Source organism: Rhipicephalus microplus, unplaced genomic scaffold, assembly GCF_043290135.1.
Source record: "Rhipicephalus microplus isolate Deutch F79 unplaced genomic scaffold, USDA_Rmic scaffold_141, whole genome shotgun sequence".
Taxonomy (NCBI): Eukaryota; Metazoa; Arthropoda; class Arachnida; order Ixodida; family Ixodidae; genus Rhipicephalus; species Rhipicephalus microplus.
The window spans coordinates 497,417-520,970 of NW_027464712.1; the positions used below are offsets into that span (position 1 = coordinate 497,417).

Consider the following 23,554-nt stretch of genomic DNA (forward strand, 5'->3'; position numbering starts at 1 on the left):
TTTCATAGCCGAATACCATCAACTTTTATCGTTATTCAACTTTAAAAAACCGAAAACGGGCGTCCTGCCCTTTAAATTGAGGGCGAATAGCGCAGGTTTCGGCTCTACGATACGCGGGAACTACGCGCTCGATCGGCGCCATTTTGGTCTTGTTTGAAAGAACGCGTTTTCAGCTGTTTTTTTTTTATACAGTAAGCAACACTGAGCATTTCCCCGGCTCGAAAAACGGGGCCTCAAAGACGAAGAGCCGCGCTCACTGCCATTGGCTAAACGGCGCACGTGACTGAAATGGCGCTTTCCGGTTGGCTGGAAGCTCGCGGCTTGCGCCTGCATACGCGACCCGACGCCATTTTGAAAGGGTTACCGCTGTGACGCCTCGAAATCAGCAGAGCACTCTGAAGCTTCTGATCGTATCGCCATGCCTGGAAACGCAAAAAAGTATCGGACCGTGCATGCATTTGGTCGCAGGAAACGCAAAGGTCGTGGGAGAAAGTCTACGAAGTCATCAGAGCCCTTGGTTGACTCCGACGAACGATGTGTCGACGCTCCGCGGCCGTTCAGCGATGGTGCGACCGAGCGCGTTGCCTCCGACGACGATGACGGTGAAGCGAACTCCGGACGACTACGAATCGACGCCAAGGTGGTGACAAACGCCGAAGTTGAAGAAAATCATGCCCGGGAGAAAGCAACGCTCGACCGGCTTTCATCGGCGCCAGCAACTGCACGGAAAATTGACTTTTTCACCGCGAGTTGTAGCGAGGCAACCGCACAGGACTCGGACCACGCTGCTCCTTATCTGCTTATGCATCTAGATATCCTAAACGCGATAATGGGTGCCTTGTGTTTCAAAGCCTGCCACGGACCGGCTACGATCGTCAGAGGGGATCGGGACTACGGACTTGCCGTGAAAGTGCTAGTGCAGTGTGAAAGGTGCGGCGAGATCGCGAATGAATGGACTTCGCCCCGCGCGAACGGCACGAAAACGTGCAATCCGTTTGAAGTAAATCTTCTCGCTTCGAGGGCGATGGTGGCTACCGGCAACGGCCAAACGAAAATGAACGATATTTTCGCAACAATGGGCATCTCACACCGCGGTATGCACCACAAGACGTTTCAGCGGCATTTGAAGAACACGGTGGCACCCGCTGCAACGCGAGCGGCTGAGTCCGCTATGAGCGAATGTGCGGAAAAGGTTAGAACAATTTATGATGACTTGTGCTTCGGCCACCGGGGCAATATTGCCGTTAGCTACGACGGCACGTGGAAGGCGCGAGGCCATTCTTCCCACATCGGCGTGGGCACAGTTATCGAATTATTTAGTGGCTACGTGTTGGACTATGTCGTTCTTTCCAACTTTTGCCTAGGCTGCGAGGTGGGCCCAAAGCCTAGTAGTGAGGGCTATCAAGAATGGAAGGCTAACCACAAATGCCAAAAAAATACGAACAGCAAAGCGGGGCAAATGGAAGTGGAGGCGGCTCTAATTCTATTTCAGAGGTCGCTTGAACGCCATGGCCTGCGCTACACAACTATGCTGTCTGATGGAGACTCTAGGACATTTTGCGCCATACAAGACGCCAAGGTGTATGGTTACATTGACGTGCAGAAGGAAGACTGTATTAATCATGTACAGAAACGGATGGGCACCGCATTGAGAAACCTGGTGCAGAAACAAAAGTGCGATGGGAAAAGAGGCCTTGGTGGGAAAGGCAGGCTCACAGGTGAGCTGATCACCAGGCTGAGCACATATTATGGCCGGGCTCTGAAATCGCATGAAGGTGACGTGGGCGAGATGCAAAAGGCTGTGATGGCCACATACCGCCACGTCACCTCCACTGATGAATGCTCGGACCACAGTCTGTGCCCAGCTGGTGAAACTTCATGGTGTCGGCACAATGCCGCAAAAGCAAAGGGTGAGCCCGACCCCAGGCATGCCTACAATCTACCGAAAGACGTGGCAGAGGCATTACTACCGGTTTATACCCGGCTTTCGGAAAGAGCCCTGCTTCAGAGGTGCGAACGCGGCAAAACGCAGAACTCCAACGAGAGCCTACATTCGGTAATCTGGAGTTTGGCCCCCAAGGAGCACCATGCGTCCCTGTTCGCTGTTGAAGCAGCTGTTGCAAAAGCAGTGCTGCGCTCCAACACGGGCAATTTGAATTCTGCAACGGCAATCTTAGGTGAAATGGACATGAATGCGACAAGTACTGGTGCCAGGAGGGCGAGAGAAAAAGACCACCGTCGCAGCATTGTCTCCAACAAGAAAAGAACAGCCTCATTGGAACTCCGGAAGCTAGTGAAGAGGAGGCATGAGCACAGAATGCATTCAGACTATGCTTCTGGTGCGTTTTGAGGTTGTCTTGTTGCATCTTCTGCAATAAAAAAACGTGTGCCCACGTTTTTTCTCGATTTCTCAAAACGACAATTTTCATGTGCTCCCCATTATGCCGGAGCAATATCTCTTGTTCTATCTGGGTTATCATTACGATTTCTTTTTTGTTTCGAAGATAAATGCAGCGGATGTGTCGTAAAGTAAGTTTTATTGTAATAATTTTTGGAGAAAATTCTCTAAATGGATCTTTTGTTTCAAGTGTAGATGGGGAAATTTTTCATGTCATATTCAACATCCCACAACTTTGCTTCGAAATAGCCCAGAACAATGATTTATACTTTATTGCACACTGTGAACATACCGAATTGGTTCTATAGGTTGCACATCAATATCCAAGTTACAGTTAATTAGCTAATTAGGTCTTAATTGAAAAAGTCGCAGTTCATTATATCTTTAAAACTAATTGTCACAGCAAAAAAAAAGAATTAGATTTTTGAAATCAGCAGTAAAATCTACATAGGCTCTCCAAATTTGACTGAGGTACTCGCAAAAATAAAAGAGTTTTTGGAAGGTGTAGCATCCCCCCTTAATCCGGCCTGTCGGTAAGGGCAGAATCTGTACAAATGACCCGCTTCGCCACAATGGAAACAAAGAGGCCTGCGCTCGTGATCACGCCAGACGTCACTTTTCCTGGGCCTAGGCTCCACATAGCGATGCATGCTACGTGCTCCTGGGGGCAGATAGGTAGCCGTTGGTTCCCGTGGACGAGGTGCGCTGCGTGCTGTAGATGGGAGAGGAGTCGCCGCCATCGCAACTGCTGCATTGTTGTGTACTGTGGGTTGTCGGAGAACTTCAGAGTACGTTCGGATAGGTCGAACCGGCTGCAGCTCACGCTCTGGTTCTCGTATGACCTGCCTCAGTTCGTCACGAACAACGTCTGTGACAGATAGTGCAGTTGGAGTCTGGTGCATTTGCAGTCTGCTCAGTTCTTCCCTAATGACTGATCTAATGAGCTCTCGCAGGGCTTCAACGTCGTTTCGCACGCCTCCAGAGAATACCTGTGCAGATGCGCAGTTAAGATTCCGGTTGTACTGCCGAGCGCGTTGTTCTAGTGTTTTTTCGATGGCCGTCGCTTTCGAATAAAACTCGGCAACAGTGCTTGGAGGGTTGCGGACGAGAACGGCGAACAGCTCTTGCTTCACTCCGCGCATTAGGTGGCGCACCTTCTTATCCTCAGCCATGTTATAATCCGCACGCTTGAACAGACGGACCATGTCCTCAATGTACATGGCAGCACTCTCGTTTGTGAGCTGGTTCCTGGATTGAAGAGCAGCTTCCGCTTTTTCTTTTCGGTCCATGTTCGCGAACGTAGCCACCGCTTGTCGTCGAAATACCTCCCAGGTAGACAACGAAGTTTCATGGTTCTCAAACCATGTCTTTGCGAAGTCTTCCAGGGCGAAGTATACGCGACGGAGCTTCTCTCTTTCGTCCCATCCATTCAAGCTCGCCACTCTCTCGAACAGGTCCAGCCAATCTTCAACATCCTCGTACGAGTCGCCGTGGAATACTGGCGGCTGGTGCGGTTGGCTAATGAACACTTGTGCCGGTGTTACCTGGGTAGCCATAGTGGTGGCATCCATAGTTTGAATTCCCCTTGGTATGAAGTGAAGAGGACCGAACTCAGGTGAGTCACCTCGAAGACGGTGACTTGCTCTCTGGTGTACGGGAGTCACTTCCACGGGGTTGATACGCTGGTCGACGGGGCTACGCTGTCTTGAGCTCGCGGGGCTTCGATTCATAACCCAGCAACTCCACCAGAAATGTAGCGATGCTGAGGCAGACAGGCTAAAAAACAAGTAACTTTATTAGGGCGAACTTGTGCCCACAAGTCTAATGACTATGGTCGTCGAGTCCGAGTAGCCGAGATGCACAGATTCAACAACTTCCTCTTTCTCGTTGTTGGAGCGCACGAACGCGTGGCGCATGCCAGCCGGGTCTTGCTGGCGCTCTTGCCATGATGATTGCGGCGGGCTACTTGGACGTGGCCAACCTGTCGCGGCAATATGTTGGAACGAGTTATTTTGTGCAATAACTACCAAGTGACGCTCCTAAATGCACTACACATGCTTGTGCGTGCTTGGGAGCAAGTGACAGCGCTTACGATAGCAAATCGCTTTCGCCACTGTGACTTCAGCACCAAAGCTCTGCAAGCTGACGAGCCACCAGTGCTCGAACACGGCGTCACCGCCCCCATGGCGGACATTTTGGAAGACGTCTGCTCTGCGGACTACGTCGATGTGGACTCAAGTGCAGTGGTGTGTGGGGCACTCACGGATGGCGACATAATATGTCAGGTGAGAAGTGCAGAACCTGTCGCTGCTAGTGACGATGATGAGAAGGAGGACGAAGCACCAGTGCGGCCCTCTGCTGCGGAAGTCATGGCCGAATTGAATGCCACCCGTCTTTTCTTTAAGTTTTGAAGAAGGGGCAGAAGAGGCCTTTCGCCAAATTCGCTCGTTAGAGCAAAAAGTGCTGGCTGTCACCTTCAAGAAAAGAAGGCAGACCGCAATCACAGATTTTTTCAAAAAATAATTGTTATGACCTACTAGCAGTGTACTATTGTTGTTCTTCCCTTTCGTTAGTTCGAACTTTTGTTAATTCGAACTGAGGCGGATTCCCCTTGTGGTTCGAATTAACGAGCTCTTACTTAGATGTGTCGAATAGCAGTGAGCTTGAGGACAACGACCATTCTTCGAAACTCTCAGAAAAAGCAACTTTACGATTCCGAGTCAACTTTATGATTCCGCGTATAAGTAGACTGATTATAAGTTGACCCCCAAATTTTGAAAGGCCATTTTATGAAAAAAAAAAATAATGAAGACACCGACTTATGATCGGCAATCTACGGTAACACAAAGATCTGATTAACCAGACCCAAATTAGTGAATCTGTGCAGTGTAAGAAACAGCCACTTCCCTAAACTCAAATAGAAAAAGCTATTAGGCACGGAACGATTAGGCACGTTAGACAAAACAATAGTGCCACTGCTTCATAACATCAATAAACTGCGCTGATAGATTCCCACCATTCCTGCTCTCGTGTCATCCTGAATGAGTTGGTCGCTACATAAAAGTAGCAGCAGGGCTGTAACAAGAGGGGTATGTTTTAAGTTTTTGGGTGGTATGGAATGAAAATACTTTATTTGAGTCCCGCAGAACTTAGCGGGTGTCTCCGACGTAGGGACCGACAGGAAGTACCTGGCGGCCGCTTTGTGGGCCGTTGCTGGTCGATGAGAAGTGAGCTCCGAAGGTACTAATGTATTAACACGTCCTAACATCGACCAACAATTGCTAAAGTTCAACAATCTACACAACCCCCCCCCCCCCTATTCCTGGGTACGGTCCTGAGTAGCACGGTTGCATGGAACTATCGATAGAAAAGCGCTGGCTAACTAATCCTTCACTCCTTTCAGCAGCTCACATTTCAATGATGTTTATGCCCCGTCCAAAGAAAATGTGACTATGCCAATCCTCGGGCGACTCATGAAAAGTTATTCACCAAAATAAGGCAAGGACGACAGATAGCATTAAGAGGCAAGAAGAGGGACGCGACACACGTCAAAAAGCTGACCAAGTCGTCCCTGATGTAAAGGTGACATGCATACAGCCTCTACTGTACCTACCAGTTACTACGGAACACTCCGATCCTGCTGACGAGGAATGAAGGGGTGGAGGGGAAGCTGGCGCAGCTGGCGATGGCCCACCAAGCGGCTCACACGTTGGGAAGTGGCGTGCGCTGTTCAGCTGGTAGCGGGCACCACCACCTGTGCAAGCAAAATGCAGCACGTCAATCCAGTGCTCCCGGCTTGTGTGTGACTAAAGTGGCCCCCACCTTTACTAGAATCGGCTAGCCGAAAGAGGAGGTAGGCAACAGCAGACATCCGAGAAGGCTTTAGTTCGTTAGTTATGATGGGTTTTATGGAGCAAGAGCAGCAATTCCCATGATGCACCAGACATTAGGCGATTTTTAATAAGATGCACAGTGGACAAAAGCACTTAAGGTTTCTTTCACATGGTTTTGTCCCCTTGGCATTCAAGTTGGTTGGTTGTTTTCATGCATTTACATATGCTATTTATTCTGCTTCGATTCAAAATAAAATTCGACCTGCGAGTTGGTGCTCTTGTCTACTGTTCCTCTCACCGTCCTCGTTTTCTTCGTGCTGCTTATTTGTTTAAATGAAGGCCCACCAACCTGCCCTGTACACCCTTTCTAATGAGACATAAGCAGGAAGGAAGAAGGGAGAAAGGAAAGGCCGAGAGGGATTAAAAGAAGGGTGCTGCTACTGCTAATGGCGGCAAAATATGCATATGTCTTTTCTCTTATGTTGAATGAAAGGAACAGACGGCTAGTGCCAATCTTAATAATATGCATTAACTAAAAGCAGCTAAGTACCGTACACATTTTTATGGATAACATACAGCAACATTTATTTATGGCATTCCAACAAGAGGTACGTGTCCTTGACCAACTCGATGTACTACTCAGCTCACCGCCCAACATCACAGCAGAAGTGACTTTTACCATGTCTAGGCTTGTGCTTATATTACGCTTTAATATTTGAACAAACAGTATCTGAATTCGTTTCAATTCAAATTCCAATAATTGGAAATTTCAAAGTACTATTCAAAATGAATTAATAAATGTGCAGTAATCCCCATGTACCCCCCCCCCCCCCCCCCCCAATAAAGGTGGTTCCACTGCAGGGGAGTAGTGGCATGCCGTGAAAACAACTTTCAAAAAAAAAAAAAAAAATCCGCAATGCCGCAAAGCCTAACTCAAGGTTTAATGAACATATTGCTCTCGCATCGATTTCTTGTTTTTTAAATTTAAAAGCTTGTGTGGCTTATGTGCTCCAAGTATAGCAAATTTTAAAACCAAACATACTTTACAGGTCATCAAGAAAGCACCAAAAGTCAAACACTGCTATTGAAAGGGTTTGCAGCACATGCATGTAAGTACTCAAGCAAAGGCATAACAGCAAGGACGAGAAAGCGAGGAGAGACTACTGCTTTCCATTTCTTGATGTTACGCCTATCATTCAGCAGTTCCGTGCTTGCGCAGCAAACCCTTTTTATGTGCACTTTCAACGAACCAGCCCAAACATCCGTCCTTCAAATACTGTTTCTGTTTATAAACGGTTAGAGCACACTAAAGACTAACACAATGAAGGCACACAAATGCACCTGATCTTCCAGTGTCGTGTGTAGGCATGTATGTATGCACCTTCATTATGTGAATGCCCTCAGTGTCCTCTTACCGTTCGAACCATGGAATACCAACGTGCCCATATTACTGCCTTGGTGGACTTCATTTATTCAAATACTGCTGCTATAAACATTGTTTCCACTTCCTCTGAACCGAAAGGAATAGCATTTGCACAGGCCTACTTTCTATCTTCATTTCATTTATTTTATTTTATTTTCACAAAAACAGATACAATGGCGAAAAATGGGGAGACGGCAAAAAAGCTGCAGTTATTGCAGCTTGACTAAGCACTGTCCACCCTACGTCAGCAATGACAGGGTAAAAACGAAATACAAGAGTAAAATGAAAAAAACAAATACTATAAAGCAAGTAATAATACAAGCAAAAGGCAATTTTAAAAACAATGTGCCCAAATATGCAATAGAGACTATTTAAATTTAATGGAAAAGTATTTGACCAAATCATTATTCACTTCGAACTTGCTAAGAACCTAAACTTTACCATTCGCACAAACCTAGCCTTGCTGTTTATCACATTAAGACAACTAAACACTGGCTAGAGGCCACAAGAAAAGAGTGTGCAATTTAGGCCGAGCGCAATCTTAATCAAACTAACAACCTTGAGCAACACCATATGTGACCATATTATGAGCCTTTAAGGTCAACTTTTCCACGTTTCCACATTCATACTTTTTTTCTTTTGCATGTTTAGAATTTCCGACTGGCACCTTTACATGTCATAGTAAAAATTACCTTCCATCTTCACCCCTGAATTTGAAACTGCATTACAGCTGCACAGCTATGGGCTCTCTAAGAATAAGGGGGGAGGCTACATTCGATGGGCAACTTTTTTATTTATGTATAGATCTTAACGAAATTTTCACAGTTTGTGTATTTAGATGTGCAGATTCTAAAAATGTTATTACTTTTTTTGATAGGTAAAGCAGTTTTCAAGATACTTCACAATCAAAGTAAAACCTGGGTCCTTTGTTTGGAGCCTAATTAGCATATAAGCAGGAAGCACCAAAACACTGGCGACAGTGTAGAAAAAATGTAGGATGTTTAAGGAGTGCAAAATGCTGTAAATCAATTTGCTGGGCCAATTTCAACAAGAGTGAGAGGACATCAATGTTCACAAAAAAGAAAGCCACTGTCACCTGTCACGCTTGTGACCCAATTAAAAAAAATTCTTGATCTGTATAATGCCTTCAAAGTAGGCATATTGCATACTGCATGCATTTATCTTTCCGTCCGAAGAAGAATTATGCTGATAGCTTGAATGGAACATAAGTTATTTTCCCTCCAACTTGGCAAATGTGACAAAATTGTTGTTTTCAGAAAACAAAGAAAAACGTTTCAAAACACCTTTATTAGAAAAATACTAATAAATGTCCTATGAAAATGCACCAGGGGCTTAATCTGGATGCATCCCATCCTTATGCTTCTTCTTGATCAGCTTTCTCAGTCTTTGGGATGCTTCTCTCATTTATTTGAGGTTGAACTCTTAACGACAGTCCTTTTCCCTAGCCCTCAGGGATGTGCTGCTGAATATTGTGATGTCCAGCTGCTCTAGAATGACAGCAAATGCATTGACATTGCTTGTGAAGCACAGCACAGCTTCTGCAACAGCAGCTTGCACAGCAAAAATAGAAGCGTGCTGCTCCTTTGATACCAACCTTCAAATCACAGATTGGAGGCTTTCGTGTGAATTCCGAGTCTTGCCTTACTGGCATCTTGCCTCGCTGCTGCACCACTAAAGTCCGAAAAGCTCTCAATTTCCCGTGCTGTTGCTGACACGACGAAAGATCCTCAAGCATGCTGGTAGTCTTGCGGGCGCGCGCGTCACGAACTTCACTGGCATCGATCACACCAGCCTCTACCCGCACACGGCCGAGTCCACACAGCGCGCGCTGTCAGGGAGGCCCGTGTCTACGCACACTTCACCGTTGCCAATAACATCGGCGCGGTCATAATCCACAGAGCATCCGTTATTCAGAGAAGTAGTCTTGCACACTCTTTCATATATAACATCTTCGGTACATGGGCGGCCAGCGTGCACGTCGCGCACGCAAGAGGGCATTATCAAGACGGTGTTATCAAAAACATTGGCACTTGTTCCTGCGCCACAGTGGCAGCACCATGGGCTTTCTGCCTGTGCTTTTCTTCCGTGAACAGCCAAAATGATGCTGCAATCGGAACTTTTTCCCATCGCTGCGCATAGCGAGATGCACCAGCACATTATGGTATGAGTCGCGACACCTTCGCAAAGGCGATACCTTTTCAAAATGGCAGTAGACACTGCCAGCGAGTTTTCCTGGCCAATCGGGATACACCATTTTGGTCATATGCGTCAAGAAACCAATGGAATCACGCGCAGCGCGTTATTTTAACCTCACTTTTTTTGCTTTTACGAGGGGCACATTGTTGTCTACTGAAAAAGGAAAAAAAAAGCTAGAAACGCGACCTTTCCAACAAGACTAAAATGGCACTGGTGGAGCGTGTAGTTCGCATGCCATCGGCAGTTGAAGTATAGCTAGTTTCAACTTCCAATTTAAAGGTCTGCTTGGTGATGCTCATTTTATGGATTATAACTTGAGAAATAAGTAGAATTTCGAAGCCAAACTTTGCTGATAGGTGCGGAAGGGCATCGGGAACCCGCAATGATAAGAGAGAAAATGCGATTTTAGGGCCCATTTTGGACTTCTAAGTGCTGTGTCCCCCCTTAAAGTTTCATAGCCGTACGAAACCACATAACCATTCACCAACAGCTAGACAAACCTGTTGCCATTAGCACTGAATAGCAAATCACAGAAGGGCATATACAGCGAAGGAGCCACTCACCGTAGCCCTGTCGACGCATCTCTTCCTTCGCACGCAGCCTGTCCTGACGCTTCTCATTGCGTGCCCTTCGTGACCGCTGACGACGGCGCTTCTCCACATCCGCTGTGGGCAAGAGACAGCGTAGGGGAGAAAACAAGTGGTATAAATCATCCAGAGCCTGCTAACACATATTCGTCATGAAAAAAGAAAAAGTCAGTTTCACAGCAAGGACAAAGCAATAAATGCGATAGCGAGAAATTTCAGTGTTATACAAAGTGAGGCTGGCAGCTGACTCTTCTGGACGTGATCTCACGCAACTCAACAAAACACTCATATAAGAAACTTTGACTGCTCCAAGGAGCAAAGCGGATTTCGCACAGTCTTTTTTACTTTAGAGCATAGCACATAGAAGGATGTACGAGCTGTCCACAGATGCCTGCAGAGATAGCACACATGTGACCATGCTCTTAGACCCTAAGTTCACAGGTTCTACTCAAGCAACAATGACCAGCATCCTTTAAGGGGGGACGCGGCTTTGGGATCGCTAAAAAATGGCAAAAAAAATTGATTTTTTGAAACTTAAGTTTTCAGTTTCTGGAACTCTTTTTTTATCTGGTTCCAAAATATCTACACTGAAAACCGCGCAGTTTCACCCACCTAGGTAGCGAAATTTTTTCTGGAAATCGCGAGAAAACAGCGATTTTCAAAAAATTATAGCTTCGCGATGCTTGGGCCGGGAGCCGGCTTCTTGGGCTCGTTGGAAAGAGCACTTCTCCGTGTTTAACTTTCCCGCCTCAGCTGGCTCTTCCCTTTAACAACAAGCGCACAAAAAGCAAATGTTTGAAGGTCGTTTTGAGGTCCTTGATTGGCCGAGGCTGCCATGTTGCCTCAGCTCGCCTCGCCTTTGGCCCGATGCTCGCTCCCGGAAATCGTCGTCTGCTACTTGTGCATCGCGAGAATATGGCTCTCGAAAATCGCTACTTCGTGACGTGTTCAAGGCTTGATGATCACTTAATATATATAATTACGCTTTAGTTACGAGCAGTAAGCGGATGCGCGATCAGGTTACTACGACAGGCGCGCGATCTACGAGCGCGGCACGTCATCGGAGTCGTCTTTAGCCCTAACTCCGCCGACGACGAGACTGCGGGCAGGAACGACGCGCTTGCGCACTCGTGGCGATATGCTTCTTCGGAAGCAACGAAGCTGTAAGAGGCAGCACGATCTCATTACTACGAGTGGCCGCACCGGATGCACGATCAGATTACTACGAGCAGGTGCGCGGTCTACGAGTGCAGCGTGCCATCGGAGTCGGCTTTAGCCCTAACTCCGCTGACAGCGAGACTGCGGGCAGGAACGACGCGCAAGCGCACACTCTTGGCGGCGTGCTTCTTTGCAAGGAATGTAGCACATCACTCGCTAGCTCCTCTGAATCACGTACGGGCATTTTACGCATCGGCAGCGGACAACACAGCCAAGCTCGTCACCCCCCCCCCCCCCCCCCTTCACTGCCGAGGATTGCTCGGAACAGCGGCTAGCAGTTTCGCACGTCGTCATTCGAAAATGCGATGCCAAGCGCAGTGCGTACCGATTTTTTGTGATCATAGTTACACATTTCGCGCATCGTCACTGAACGCCGCCGTCAAGTGCATTACGTGCCGGCTGCACTGTCCACGTTGCCGCGCACCCCACGGTCATATGGAGTGCTGTCAATAAGCTCTTGTGATGCGATTCAGACGTGCTTGGAACCGTGCTTGATATCGCCACGAACGTCTATGAATGTTCTGAGGTTAATGAATTGCTGTCGATTAGAGTTTCCGCGACTGGCTGTATGATGATGCGTTACACGGCTAGAGGGGCAAAAGAGCGTGTATGAATCCGGGGCACAAGTTTTCATATGCCCGTTTAGCGTCATTCATTATACTGCTAAAAATTCCTGTGCTACCAGTCTTTTGCCCATAACTTTGTTATTTGGAAAGAAGGCATAGGCCGTCATGGTGTGATCCATTTTTCTGATGCAATAAACCTCTTCCCGAATAAAGAAAAGTTCAGTGAATATTTGTAATCAAGTACTTAATTATGCTAATTACAACTTCAGCACAAAAAATGTGGAATAATTTCAGTATATGGTTTTATTCTATTACAATCTTTTCTGTCGTACCTATCACACAACTCCTACATACAAAGAACTTGGTTTGAAATCCATACTTGTTTTTTGTAAATCATGAAAAAGAGTAAATCTTGAAGTCAAATATCACAAGACAAACCCGAGATCACAATATTTAGGTGTCTTAAAAACGTAAAGAAAAGTTCAAACTTTAAACGCAGCTTTCTCAATACTGTTTTTCTGACATTATGCTCAGCCCCTGCACATGGTTCAATTAAGAAATAATTTGTCTCTCGTAAAGTATTAGTGGTATCGCTTCAAAATTTTTATGAATGCACCGTGAGGTCATTCTTAGTGTCTGTGCCAATTTTCATCAATATTCAACGAGAAACAAGAAAGTTCATTGAAAAAAGTTCATTGAAAGTTCATTTTTCTCACAAGTGTGTTTCGGACATTGTGCATTGCTCGTGGAAAGAGTAGCACGGGAATGACTGGACAGATTTTGATTCTGTTTTGTTTTCCTGAATTCCTGAACCCTGCTTGTGGGTACAGCAATCTTCAATTTCTGTTTTATAAACCTGTTTTTTTTTTTTTTTCTAGGCGATGATTTGTCCATGCCACTGTTTCTGATAATGTGTGTCGGCAGCCATGATGATCTCTAAAAAAACGAAAAAGAGAACTTATTCAAGAATTCTCAGAGTGCCATACCCTGTAGCTTTCTTTTGAGTAAAGATCAACACCATTTGCTGCTTCCTGGCATGTTTTGTCACAGCGCTAGGCTTTCCACGAGCAGACCATGTAATTGGACCATGTATCATTATGTAACTTGAGATACTACTGAAGGTATCATGATGAAACTGCATATTTCCCTATTCGAGACACTTATGAGTATGCATGCCAAATTTCATTGCTGTAGGTAAACAAATAAAACAGCTTTTTTTAAAGCCACCTCCCCCCTTGACTAAAGCGGACCGACGGCTCCCGTTGAGAAGGTACGTTTGTACTGACATTGAGGGAGAAAAAGGAGGCTGTTGTAAGAGTGCTTCTCACAACCAAAATTGAAACTGGAAGTCAAACCGACAGCGGAAAATAACCGACGAAGACGAAAGTGTGCACGGGGTCAGACGAACGTGAGCGCGTGAGCTTCGGAACAGCGACGGGAAGAGGAAGAACGCGGCCAGCTAGCAAGAGCGCTAGGCGTTGGGCCTCAGGGGACCGAACCAACGAGCGGGTGTCACCAACCTAACCGGGACGAGCGTGGCATGTTCCTGAGGCGAGTGGCGGTTCCGGGCCGGGCCTGACATGCTGTTCCTGTGGCGGACGAGCGTGCGGGCCAGGGCAAGCGGCTGATCCTGTCCAGACTCGGGTCCGGCACAACCAGTCACCGAGATCGTGGCCACGGTGCCACGTCGGAGCCGGTCCGGCACAACCGCCAATTGAAGGTGCGACCTCGGTGTTGCGTCGGCCGCAGCGTGGGGCCGCCTGGTCCAGCACGAGCAGCTGATGGTCTGCTCGTGAGCTACCGTGCACTTGGCAACCTTCCCGTGGCGAGGTTGCGTCGTCGACGCCATCGTCTTCAGCGGGAGCGTGAGTGGCACCCGACGGAATTAGACTTCCGAGTAGTGAGGACACGTTGGTTACTCGCGGGCGCGTAGACATAAGGACTGTATGACTGAATTATGGAGCCAGTGTGTTGTACAGATAGCCAGTGTTGTGATCGTTTTGTGTGTGAAGTCAATAAATGTTTCTCTTGTCCTAGTCTTGGGTTTCTGCGTCTGAGGGCCCAAGAACCACCACAGAGGCGTTGATTTCGGCTGGTCAACCCCTCTCACGTACTATGTTTCATCTTGACCATATAGCTTTGTCATGCATTACACAAAGTGGACGAGAAAGAAAGGTTGACAGGTGGCTTCGCATGCTTACAACGTTACTCAAAATGCGCTGTACCAAAAAAAAAAAAAAAGTGATCATAAAGCAACAGCGGAAATGCTTTGGGTTCATCTTAGACCTTTTTTTTTTTTTAAAAAAAAAAAGATATCGCCCACTTCTTTGAAATGGCAGAATAAAAAGTGCGCCTACCTGTCGTGTGCTGGGAACCTGAAAATTTTCACTCTGCTCTTTCTGGATTTGTTACAGCACTCCTCCTGTCTTTTTGTCACCTCTCCCTTTAATATGCCACCTCCCCCTTTAATACGCCTTCAAAAGACGGGTGGGGCACTTCCTCTTCGTTTGCTGGCAGGCCTAGCATGTGAGGTGATATTATCGCATGATCTTTCCGAGAAATAGAGAAAAGAGCCGGCTTGTAGCAAGAGAGGAAGACGGGACGGCGGCCAACGTGGTCGTGTCGTTCTCTCGCCACTTTATTATCAAAGGCGATTGCCGAAGCAGAGTGGCGGCTGCCACGTGCGAACCGCCAGGCACGTGAGCTCGATCTCTCTACAGCTCGCGCCTCGAGCTGTCGCATCAGCTGCACGAGAGGCGCAGCGCGGTGGCTAGAAAAATGACGATGATGATGATGAATGGGGATGATGATGACGCTACAGATTACTCCCCCCCGCAGAAATGAAGCCGGAATGAAAATAATGAGAGCGTATACACAAGCGAGTTAGGTTTGCAAAACGAAACGGGGTCCGTGAGCAGTCCACGTCGTCAACTGGAAGTGACGATCGGCAACCATTGGGTCTCTGGCGGGCGACACTGGGAATGGCGCAGCGGACGAGGGTGGCTACGCAGGCACGCAGTTGGAAGGAGCGGGCGAGGGTCGTGATGAAGGGACACTTTTGTCGATAGCGAGTACCAACGACAAGGGGAAAATGGTCAAGGGCCAAGAACACACACGGGCCGTTTCGGTGCGGTTGATTGTCGCGCCCAATTGGACACTGATGCTTAAAGGATGGACTGTAGCATGAGCGTAGTACGGCCAGTCCAGAAGGTCTAGTGTTACTTCCTTGTTGGAGCTGGTGGGAACGTGGACAGGGAGTGCGGTCAACCCTGGTAGTGTGTTTACCGTGCTGGTACCATCGCTTCCGGTGGCACATCACCGGCTGCGGCGGTCGCCTGGTCGGCCGCGTAGGGTGCAGATAAGTTAGAAACGGTGCGCTTTGGACCGATGAAGCGCGACATGGTTTACAGTGATAACGAGCCGGCTCAGAGGGCACTGATAGATTGCTTTTTCCGACCTGTGACGACGTGTAACGCGTAAGCATACGTCGATGAGTCGTCGCGTTGTTTGAGCTAGAACCAACGTTTGGTGATGCGAGATCGAGCGGCGGGTATCTGGCATCACAGTTGTCATGGGCCGTCGACGGCGTTGAAATGCTCAAGCACGCGTACGTTGTGGTAGGCGGATGGTTTAACTGCGCATCTGTTGGGGCATGCACAGTGTGCTCCACCTGTGGTGAGCCAGGCGTGCGGACCCCGGGATTTCCTGGCATCGTCACAGCATCATGCACGTTCAGCCGTGCATGCTCACGGGCTTGAACTTCTGTAGGATACATCGAGGGTGATGTTAGTAGGTGCTGGCAGTCCACGAGGTTTTGAGCAGCAGGCACCGGTGTGCAGGGGAAACTGATGGCGTGCAGTGTCACGAGGTTTTGAGCAGCAGGCACCGGTGTGCAGGGGAAAGTGATGGCGTGCAGTGTCACAACGGGCTCTGGGTCCGTAGTGTGAGTGGTGTCGCGGGCCTCCACAGGTGCCGGGACAGGCGGGGAGTCTGCAGGAAGGTCAGCTGGCCCATCTGAGGTCGTCGAATCGCCCGGGACAGACAGTTCAGCCGACCAAGTCTCTGCAGCGAATGCGACGATGCACGGGGCAGCGGCCGGTGTCGAATCTATGTGGCCAGTTGCCGGCAGGGGAATGGTCTGGACTGGCTGTGGGGCGAGAGACGTCCTGGACGGTGATGAGCCAGGTGCAGTTGTGTCATTTTTGGGAGGAGGAGCATGTTTAAGGTCGTAAAACTTGAGCACGGCATCTCGCAAGTGATCGTACGGGCGAGGGCTCCAGGAGAAGTATGTGAGGTGGTGTTTGAGGTCATGTGGAAGATGGTATTCCAATACCTCGTACATGAGCTCTTGGATCCAGATGCCGTTGTGATACAAAGCCGATGCAAACTCCTCAAACCACGACTCTAGGCGAGAGGTCCGGAGTGGGGGCAGTGGCGGGTCGAATTAAGGCTGCCAGGCTTGTGCTGACTGGAACATGGCCGCGTAGCTCGGTGGCAGTAGTGCAGCGCCGGTCGCTTGTTCGTGTGTCCGTGGTCAGCAATGTAGCGAGAGAGCGGAGCCGCTCAGCGAAGGGCGTGTTCTCCGGGTCACCAATGTAGCGACAGAGGAAGACGGGATGGCGGCCAACGTGGTCGTGTCGTTCTCTTGCCACTTTATTATCAAAGGCGATTGCCGAAGCGGAGCGGCGGCGGCTGCCACGTGCGAACCGCCAGGCACGTGAGCTCGATCTCTCTACAGCTCGCGCCTCGAGCTGTCGCATCAGCTGCACGAGAGGCGCAGCGCAGTGGCTAGAAAAATGACGATGATGATGACGCTACAGGCTTGTTTGATCCCTGCTTCAGCCACGTTCGTCACCCCCGCTAATACTCTTCTACCCACGGGTGTTGGAACATACGATGTATGGTGGGACTTTATAGAAATGAAACCATGGCTGCAACACCAACAGCAAAAACCCACCGAGAGCAACCATATAATTGTTATCACGATAAAAACAAGTTGCAAACAAAAACAAAACTCACCTAAAGCAATCTGAGCTGACCACACTGTAGTGATTCAGAAAAAAAAAAGCAGCCAAATGTGCAATGAGACTGAACCATGGTGTATGAGACTGAAGTCACTAGTTCCTCTTAAGGGGGGACATGGGTCTTTAAAACTTTTTTTTTCTGTTTTTGGCTCAATCTTGACCAAACCTCACCATCTTGGACAGTTTTTCATGCTGATTTCAAATATGTAATTGTTTATGAAATAGCTTCAGTGGATAAAAAGATATTAACATCTGTAATTTAATTAATTATGCACATCAATGGAGGCTTTTTGGCAACTTAATCAAGCCAGATCCAAAAAATAAATGCATAGCCCCAATGCTGAGGGCTTTCTGTATGGGGTGATGCTATTTTTATTAATTTTTAGGCATTATATAGATAAGAAAACAGACCAGCACTTACAATGGATATTCTGTTAAATTTTTGCTCATTACTATCCATAATTGTAATTAACAGTATGCTTCTAGAGTAATCAAAATAGCATCATTCATAGATAATGTTATTACAAATAAAATGATACCAAGTTTGTCATTCTCAATCAACAGTAACATATAAGAAAAACGCCTAAGGTTTAGTGTGGCGCACAAAAACATCGAACTGCGAAAAACGCACTTAAAGTTTCTAATAACTGTAACTTTTGCTAAAGTCAAGCTAGAGCAATAAAAATGGCACCGTTGTATAGCTCTACATTATGTGAGTATGGCTGTACCAAATGTGTCAATGCACCTTCCCAAAATATTTGCCACAGCTCATTTAAAAACTGTGTACTGGCCGTTGAATCAGTATTAGGAACCCAGTCTACAACTTTGTGGCTGTTCTAGTGCACTGAAAACCAAAGGAAGACACATGTTATATATAAAAACATCGCCCTTTTATACATAAAACACTATTTCAAGTAAAACACACATTTTTGTCCCAGACATCCTTCATCAATGCGCTGCCTCGGCCATCTCCGGCGTTCTCGGCGGCGCGCAGGCCGCTCCCTTCTGCCGCGCATTCCACGCTTGCTTTCGTTTCCTGCCGAAAGCTTGACGAGTGTTCTTCTTCAGGCGAGCTTCCCAAGCCATGCCGGCGAAATGCAGAAAGACGTATACGTCGGCGACGTCGGTACACGAGCGGGTAGAAGACGAGATAACACGCACGAGAGCAGGCGCCGACGGAGCAAAACCAAACAAAAAAAAAAAAAGAGCGAGCAACCGTGGCCGCGCCGCCGCGCCAGCCAATGGTAAGCGCAAAATGGGGGGGCTCGCCGGCGCGCGCGCTCTAGCCAATCAGCGGTCCGGCAGACGGCTTCGCAAAACGGGGGAGGGCAGTCGTTGTGTTGGAGCTACGCCATTTTGAGAGCCCGCGAAACGCGCAAAAAGGAACCAGCTTCAAAACAAGCCCAAGATGGCGCCGATCCGCCGACTGCTTCGCTGGCGGCGCGCGCGGGAAGTTCGAACAAATTTTCTGTTTTGCGGGTTGTTTTGCGACTCCCGTGATGGTTTGAAAATAGATTTTAACCTATTTTTTTATCGAATTTAGCGTTAATAATTTGAGGAGAGGTGCTTATAGGTTCAAAGATTCGAAAAATTAGCGTTAATAATTTGAGGAGAGGTGCTTATAGGTTCAAAGATTCGAAAAATGTGTTTTTCTCAAAATCGATTTTTTGGCCATTTTTTACTTTTCTAAGACCCGCGTCCCCCCTTAAATTATAGAGAACTCAATTATCATTGATTAACCTCCTGGTTATTATTAATTACTTAACGACCGGGATGTTAGGCAGCATGCTGCCCTATGCATTAAGTCATTATGAGCCGAGCGCCACTTACGCTCAGCCACGCACGTCCCGAAACAGTGCAAGGAACTGCATAGATTTCGTGTTTTATCGAGATGCGGTAGCTCGACTGCAAAATCGTGGCAAAACCAAGCGGACGCACCTTCACCCATTGCTCAATCGGCTTCGTAAGTGGGGCGCGAAATGCGCTCGACATTCCGCTGCTCGTGCGATCGTTCTGCACACGCGCTTTACAGTCTGCACACGCGCTTTACCACTCCCCCAAACTCTCATCCCGATGGTGCACTTTTAGATCATACCTTCTTGTTCCAAGCCCGCTTTTTACCGCTCCCAAAAGCTTGTTGCGAGGGCGGTTTCAGATGAGAATTTCAGGGCATCTCCATTGTGTGAAAAAACTACCGGCACAAAGTAGAAACACGATATGTAGAGAAACCTATGCACGAGCGCGAAAGCAGACGCACACAATAAGACAGCCATGGTGGCGAATGTGAGAGAGAAAAAAAAAAATTACACATCGGTCATGCAAGCCAATGGGAAACACGGAACAGCGCTCTTGAAAAGCGAGTAGAGTGAGAGCCAATCAGCGACCCAGGAACGACATTCAGAAAACCCGCGACGACGACCATTCTACTTGGACAACGCCAGTTTGAGATGGGACAAATTGCGAAACAGCTTCAAATCTAGCTTAAAATGGCAGCACTCTGCCCGCTGCAACGCTCATGGCGAGCGCGAATTTCTTTTGTGGGCATTTTACTGCTGCCGGGGTGCTTTGAAAACCCATTTTATCGCATTTTCCAACCGAATTCAGTGTTAGTAATTTGAGAGTAGGTGCTCAAAGTACAGATGCCCCGAAAATAAGTTTTGCAAAAGATCTATTTTATGGCCAGTTTTGGTCGTTCCAAGACACCTTAGACAAGCTGCTTTTCTCATCTGGGCTCAGTCTGGAGCGGAGTGGGGATGAGTAAGTCACACAGCAAATACGCACAGAGAGCCACCCACCAGCGACAGCATGGGCAGCATAGGTGCCACGCTGCACGCAACTAACCAGAAGATGATCGAGTTAATACAACCGCTCTGTGTTTCAATGAAACTGTTAAGAAGCGCACATATGTATCACAGAAAACCGATAGTATCCATTCTGTTGCTATCTCAGTCGCTGCGTATGCTGGATCCTGAAATCGTTCCGAAATTATCCTTGGCACTGACGCTGTGCACTATAAAACGATTGTGCGAGATTGCCAGCCTAGTATCTTGTCTGCATTTTGGCAAAAAGAGAGAATGCACTTTGTGGTGTGTACTTTGCAGTACTTAGTGTACTTGTTTATTAGTGATGATGCCACAGGTCAGGCGATGCACATTTTTACTTGTAAACGCGCACTGTCGTTTAGTGCACGATCATGCCATGTCTTACTGCATTACTAGGTAATTCACAGTTACTCATGCTGGTGCCACCACATTCGCGTGCGTGGAAACCACGACGATAACAGCAATAAGATGAGTGCTATAGCAAGCCCCAAGAATGAACCGAATTACAACGGATTCAAAATTGTACATGTGATCCATGATGTGATCGGACTAGACTGGATATGGATGCGGCCCCGTCTCGTCTGTAGCCAAAGCTCAGTGTTGCTCGGTTGATGATGACAATCAGCTAGATTGGGCAGTCTACACTTCTAATCAACAATTATCGCAGAAATTGTTGTTTATGTGCAACCTGGTGCAGCAGGTCAGATTGGCGCAGAATGGCGCAATGGCGAATGGCCAGTTATATACAGGGGTGGGTTACATTCGCGAGAATATGGTAATTACAGAGCATGTTATGGTTCACTGAAGCAACACACCAGTGTTAGGTTCAGGCAGGCACGGAATTCTCAAATTACAGTGCTGGTGGGCACAGTAACCAAATCCTTAATGAAGTACAAAAATCGGATGTTTCGTGATCAAAGTACGAGTTCTAGCATGCAAGCTTGCGAAAATTAAGGGGGACACGGGTTGTAGAGACCAAAAAATCGCAAAAAAAACTTTTTTATTGCGTTTTTGAAATCTACAGCTACTAGTGCACTTATACCGTGAATTTCAAGCTTATAATATTATTTTAGCCGCTAAGACCCTTTATACGGTGCTTTCTAGCTAAATCTGAGCCGAAATCAACATTAAAATCGCACACTTTCCGTGACGCACCCCTGCCCTTTTATGTGTGCCAGCGCGGCCCGCTTGGTCTCATTTGAGAGAGCCATGTTTCCCCTTCAAGTTCCTGCCAGAATGGGTCCAATTCAACCATTGGCAGCTTGTAAAATGAGCGGCAAAAAGAAGTATCAAAGCACCTTCCTATTCGCTACTTCGCGCACGTGACTTGAGCTTGCCTCCCTATTGGTGAAGGCTCCGGGTATTGAGGCGTGCGTCCATGCGCGCCATTTTGCCTCAGTGTTGGCGGAGAAGTTTCATTATGTCAAATCCTGAGCGCGAATTCCGCACGTGGCACAAGTTTGGTGCGAAAAAAGTGTGAAGGACCCTAGTCGCGAATTTCAAGAAGTGCTCCGTGATACAGCAAAACCCCTCGAGACGCTACACTCTCCGCGTCCCATGGCGAAATCTTTGACGCTACCACAGAAAGCCTAGCTACCGCATCAGTTGTCACGGAGCCTGTGCAAAGTCTGTCGGCCACGGAGCCTTCGAGCCGCGGTCACGTGCATCTAGATGCTATCTATCGGCAGCAATCAGACTTCGAAGAGGAGTGAGCTAAAGCCGAAGATAAGTTATCGGAGTTGTCGTTCGCTGCAGCGACGGAGCGGACCCGCACATTCGTGGTTGACAATGCCGACGAAGCAGCTCGGCCGCCTGATGGAACCACATTCACAATTATAGATTTGGACACAGTGAACAACGCTTTGTTGGCATTTGCAAAGTGCAAGGCATGCAATGGAGAACTGCAGATTGTTCGCGACGACCGGGAATTCAGACTCATGGTGAAGTTGCGTTCTATGTGTTCAACCTGTGGAGAGACTGCGTCGTTGTGGAGCTCGCCGCACGTACGTAGCAATGAATGTATGAAACCTTTTGCTGTGAATGTTTTCGCCGAGCATGCCATGCAGGCAACGGGGAACAGACAGAGACCACGCTGAATGATGTGTTCTCGTTGATGGGCATCAGCCGTCGAGGTCTTCACACGAAAATGTGGCAACACTACATGAAGTTGGCGCCCACGGCTGATCGTGCTGCATGCAATATGACGAGCGACTGCATGCGGTCATTCAGCGAACTTTAAGCCAAACGTAATATAGGCCACATGGGAAACATCGCGGTGTCTTTTGATGGGTCATAGATGACTCGCGGTCATTCGCCGCATATTGGTCTTAGCCCCGTCATAGAATTGTTCAACGGGCTGGTGCTTGACTTCGTTGTTTTGAGCAACTTTTGTGCTGGATGCGAGTCGGGCCCAAAGGAAGGTGACCCTTCTTATGCAGCGTGGAAGGAACATCACCAGTGTCAGAAAAACAGTGACAAGAAGGCTGGGGAAATGGAGGTTGAGGCTGCCCTCATCCTCTTCAGGAGGTCACTTGAGCGGCACAACCTGCGCTACACCACGGTGCTTTGCGACGGGGACAGCTGCAGTTACCTTGTGCTACAAGAAGATAAGGTTTATGGGTATATCCTAGTGTAAAAAAAGGACTCTATCATTCATATCTAAAAGCGTATGGGCACTGCTTTGCGCAACTTGATTGCAAAACAGAAAGGCCCTGGCCTTGAGAGTCTTGGAGGAAAGGGCCGCTTGACAGGAGACCTGATCTACAAGCTCACCAATTATTATGGGCGGGCTCTGAAGACACACATGATGCTATGCACACAGCAGTGATGGCCACTTATCATCACATCACATCCAATGATGATGTGGCGAACCACACTGGTCGAAATTCCTGGTGCAAACAAAATGCGGCAAAGGCCAAGGGGGAGCCCATTATCAAACATCGTCGAAAGCTGCCTCCACATGTCTGCCAAGCCTTACTTCTCATTTATGAGTGTTTGTCAGACAGAAAGCTGTTGCAAAGACGCCAGCTACAGAAAACCCAAAATAACAACGAATGCCTGCATTCAATGATCTGTGCGCTGGCACCAAAGGAGCGACATGCTTCGCTATTCACGGTGGAGGCAGCTGTGGCAGAAGCAGTGCTCAAGTTCAATGAGGCAATAAGAAGGCATCAGAGGACATTATGAAAGAGCTGAGCCTAAACCTCAGCTGGCAAAGCCGCAGACGCATGGCTGAAAAGGATCCACGGTGTACAGCAGCATCAGTCAAGAAGCAACAAGCAACAGAGAACATGCACCAGTCCCTGACAAAGCGCCACACAGGGACTCATAGTCAGAAGGACTACATGCCCAGTGCATAGTGAGCATTTTCAAGTGCAGTTATGTAAATGAATGAGCTTTATTTCTTTTTCTCATTTTTGTGAAAACATGCTTTTTGGTGACTTTACTAGTTTGTCGGGTTGATATC

The 23,554-nt window shown here is 47.8% G+C and overlaps 1 protein-coding gene across 1 annotated transcript in view; it reads right to left on the minus strand.

Annotated features, from left to right (window-relative positions):
* The window catches only part of LOC119175636 (E3 ubiquitin-protein ligase RNF10), an 88,097-nt gene that overhangs the window by 23,783 nt on the left and 40,760 nt on the right, over positions 1 to 23,554 (minus strand). The window contains exons 11-12 of the mRNA XM_075885425.1: positions 10,435 to 10,536; positions 6,012 to 6,152 (exon numbers count right to left, since the gene is read on the minus strand). Of these exons, the coding sequence (XP_075741540.1) occupies positions 6,012 to 6,152; positions 10,435 to 10,536 (243 nt within the window). The remainder of the gene's footprint in view (positions 1 to 6,011; positions 6,153 to 10,434; positions 10,537 to 23,554) is intronic.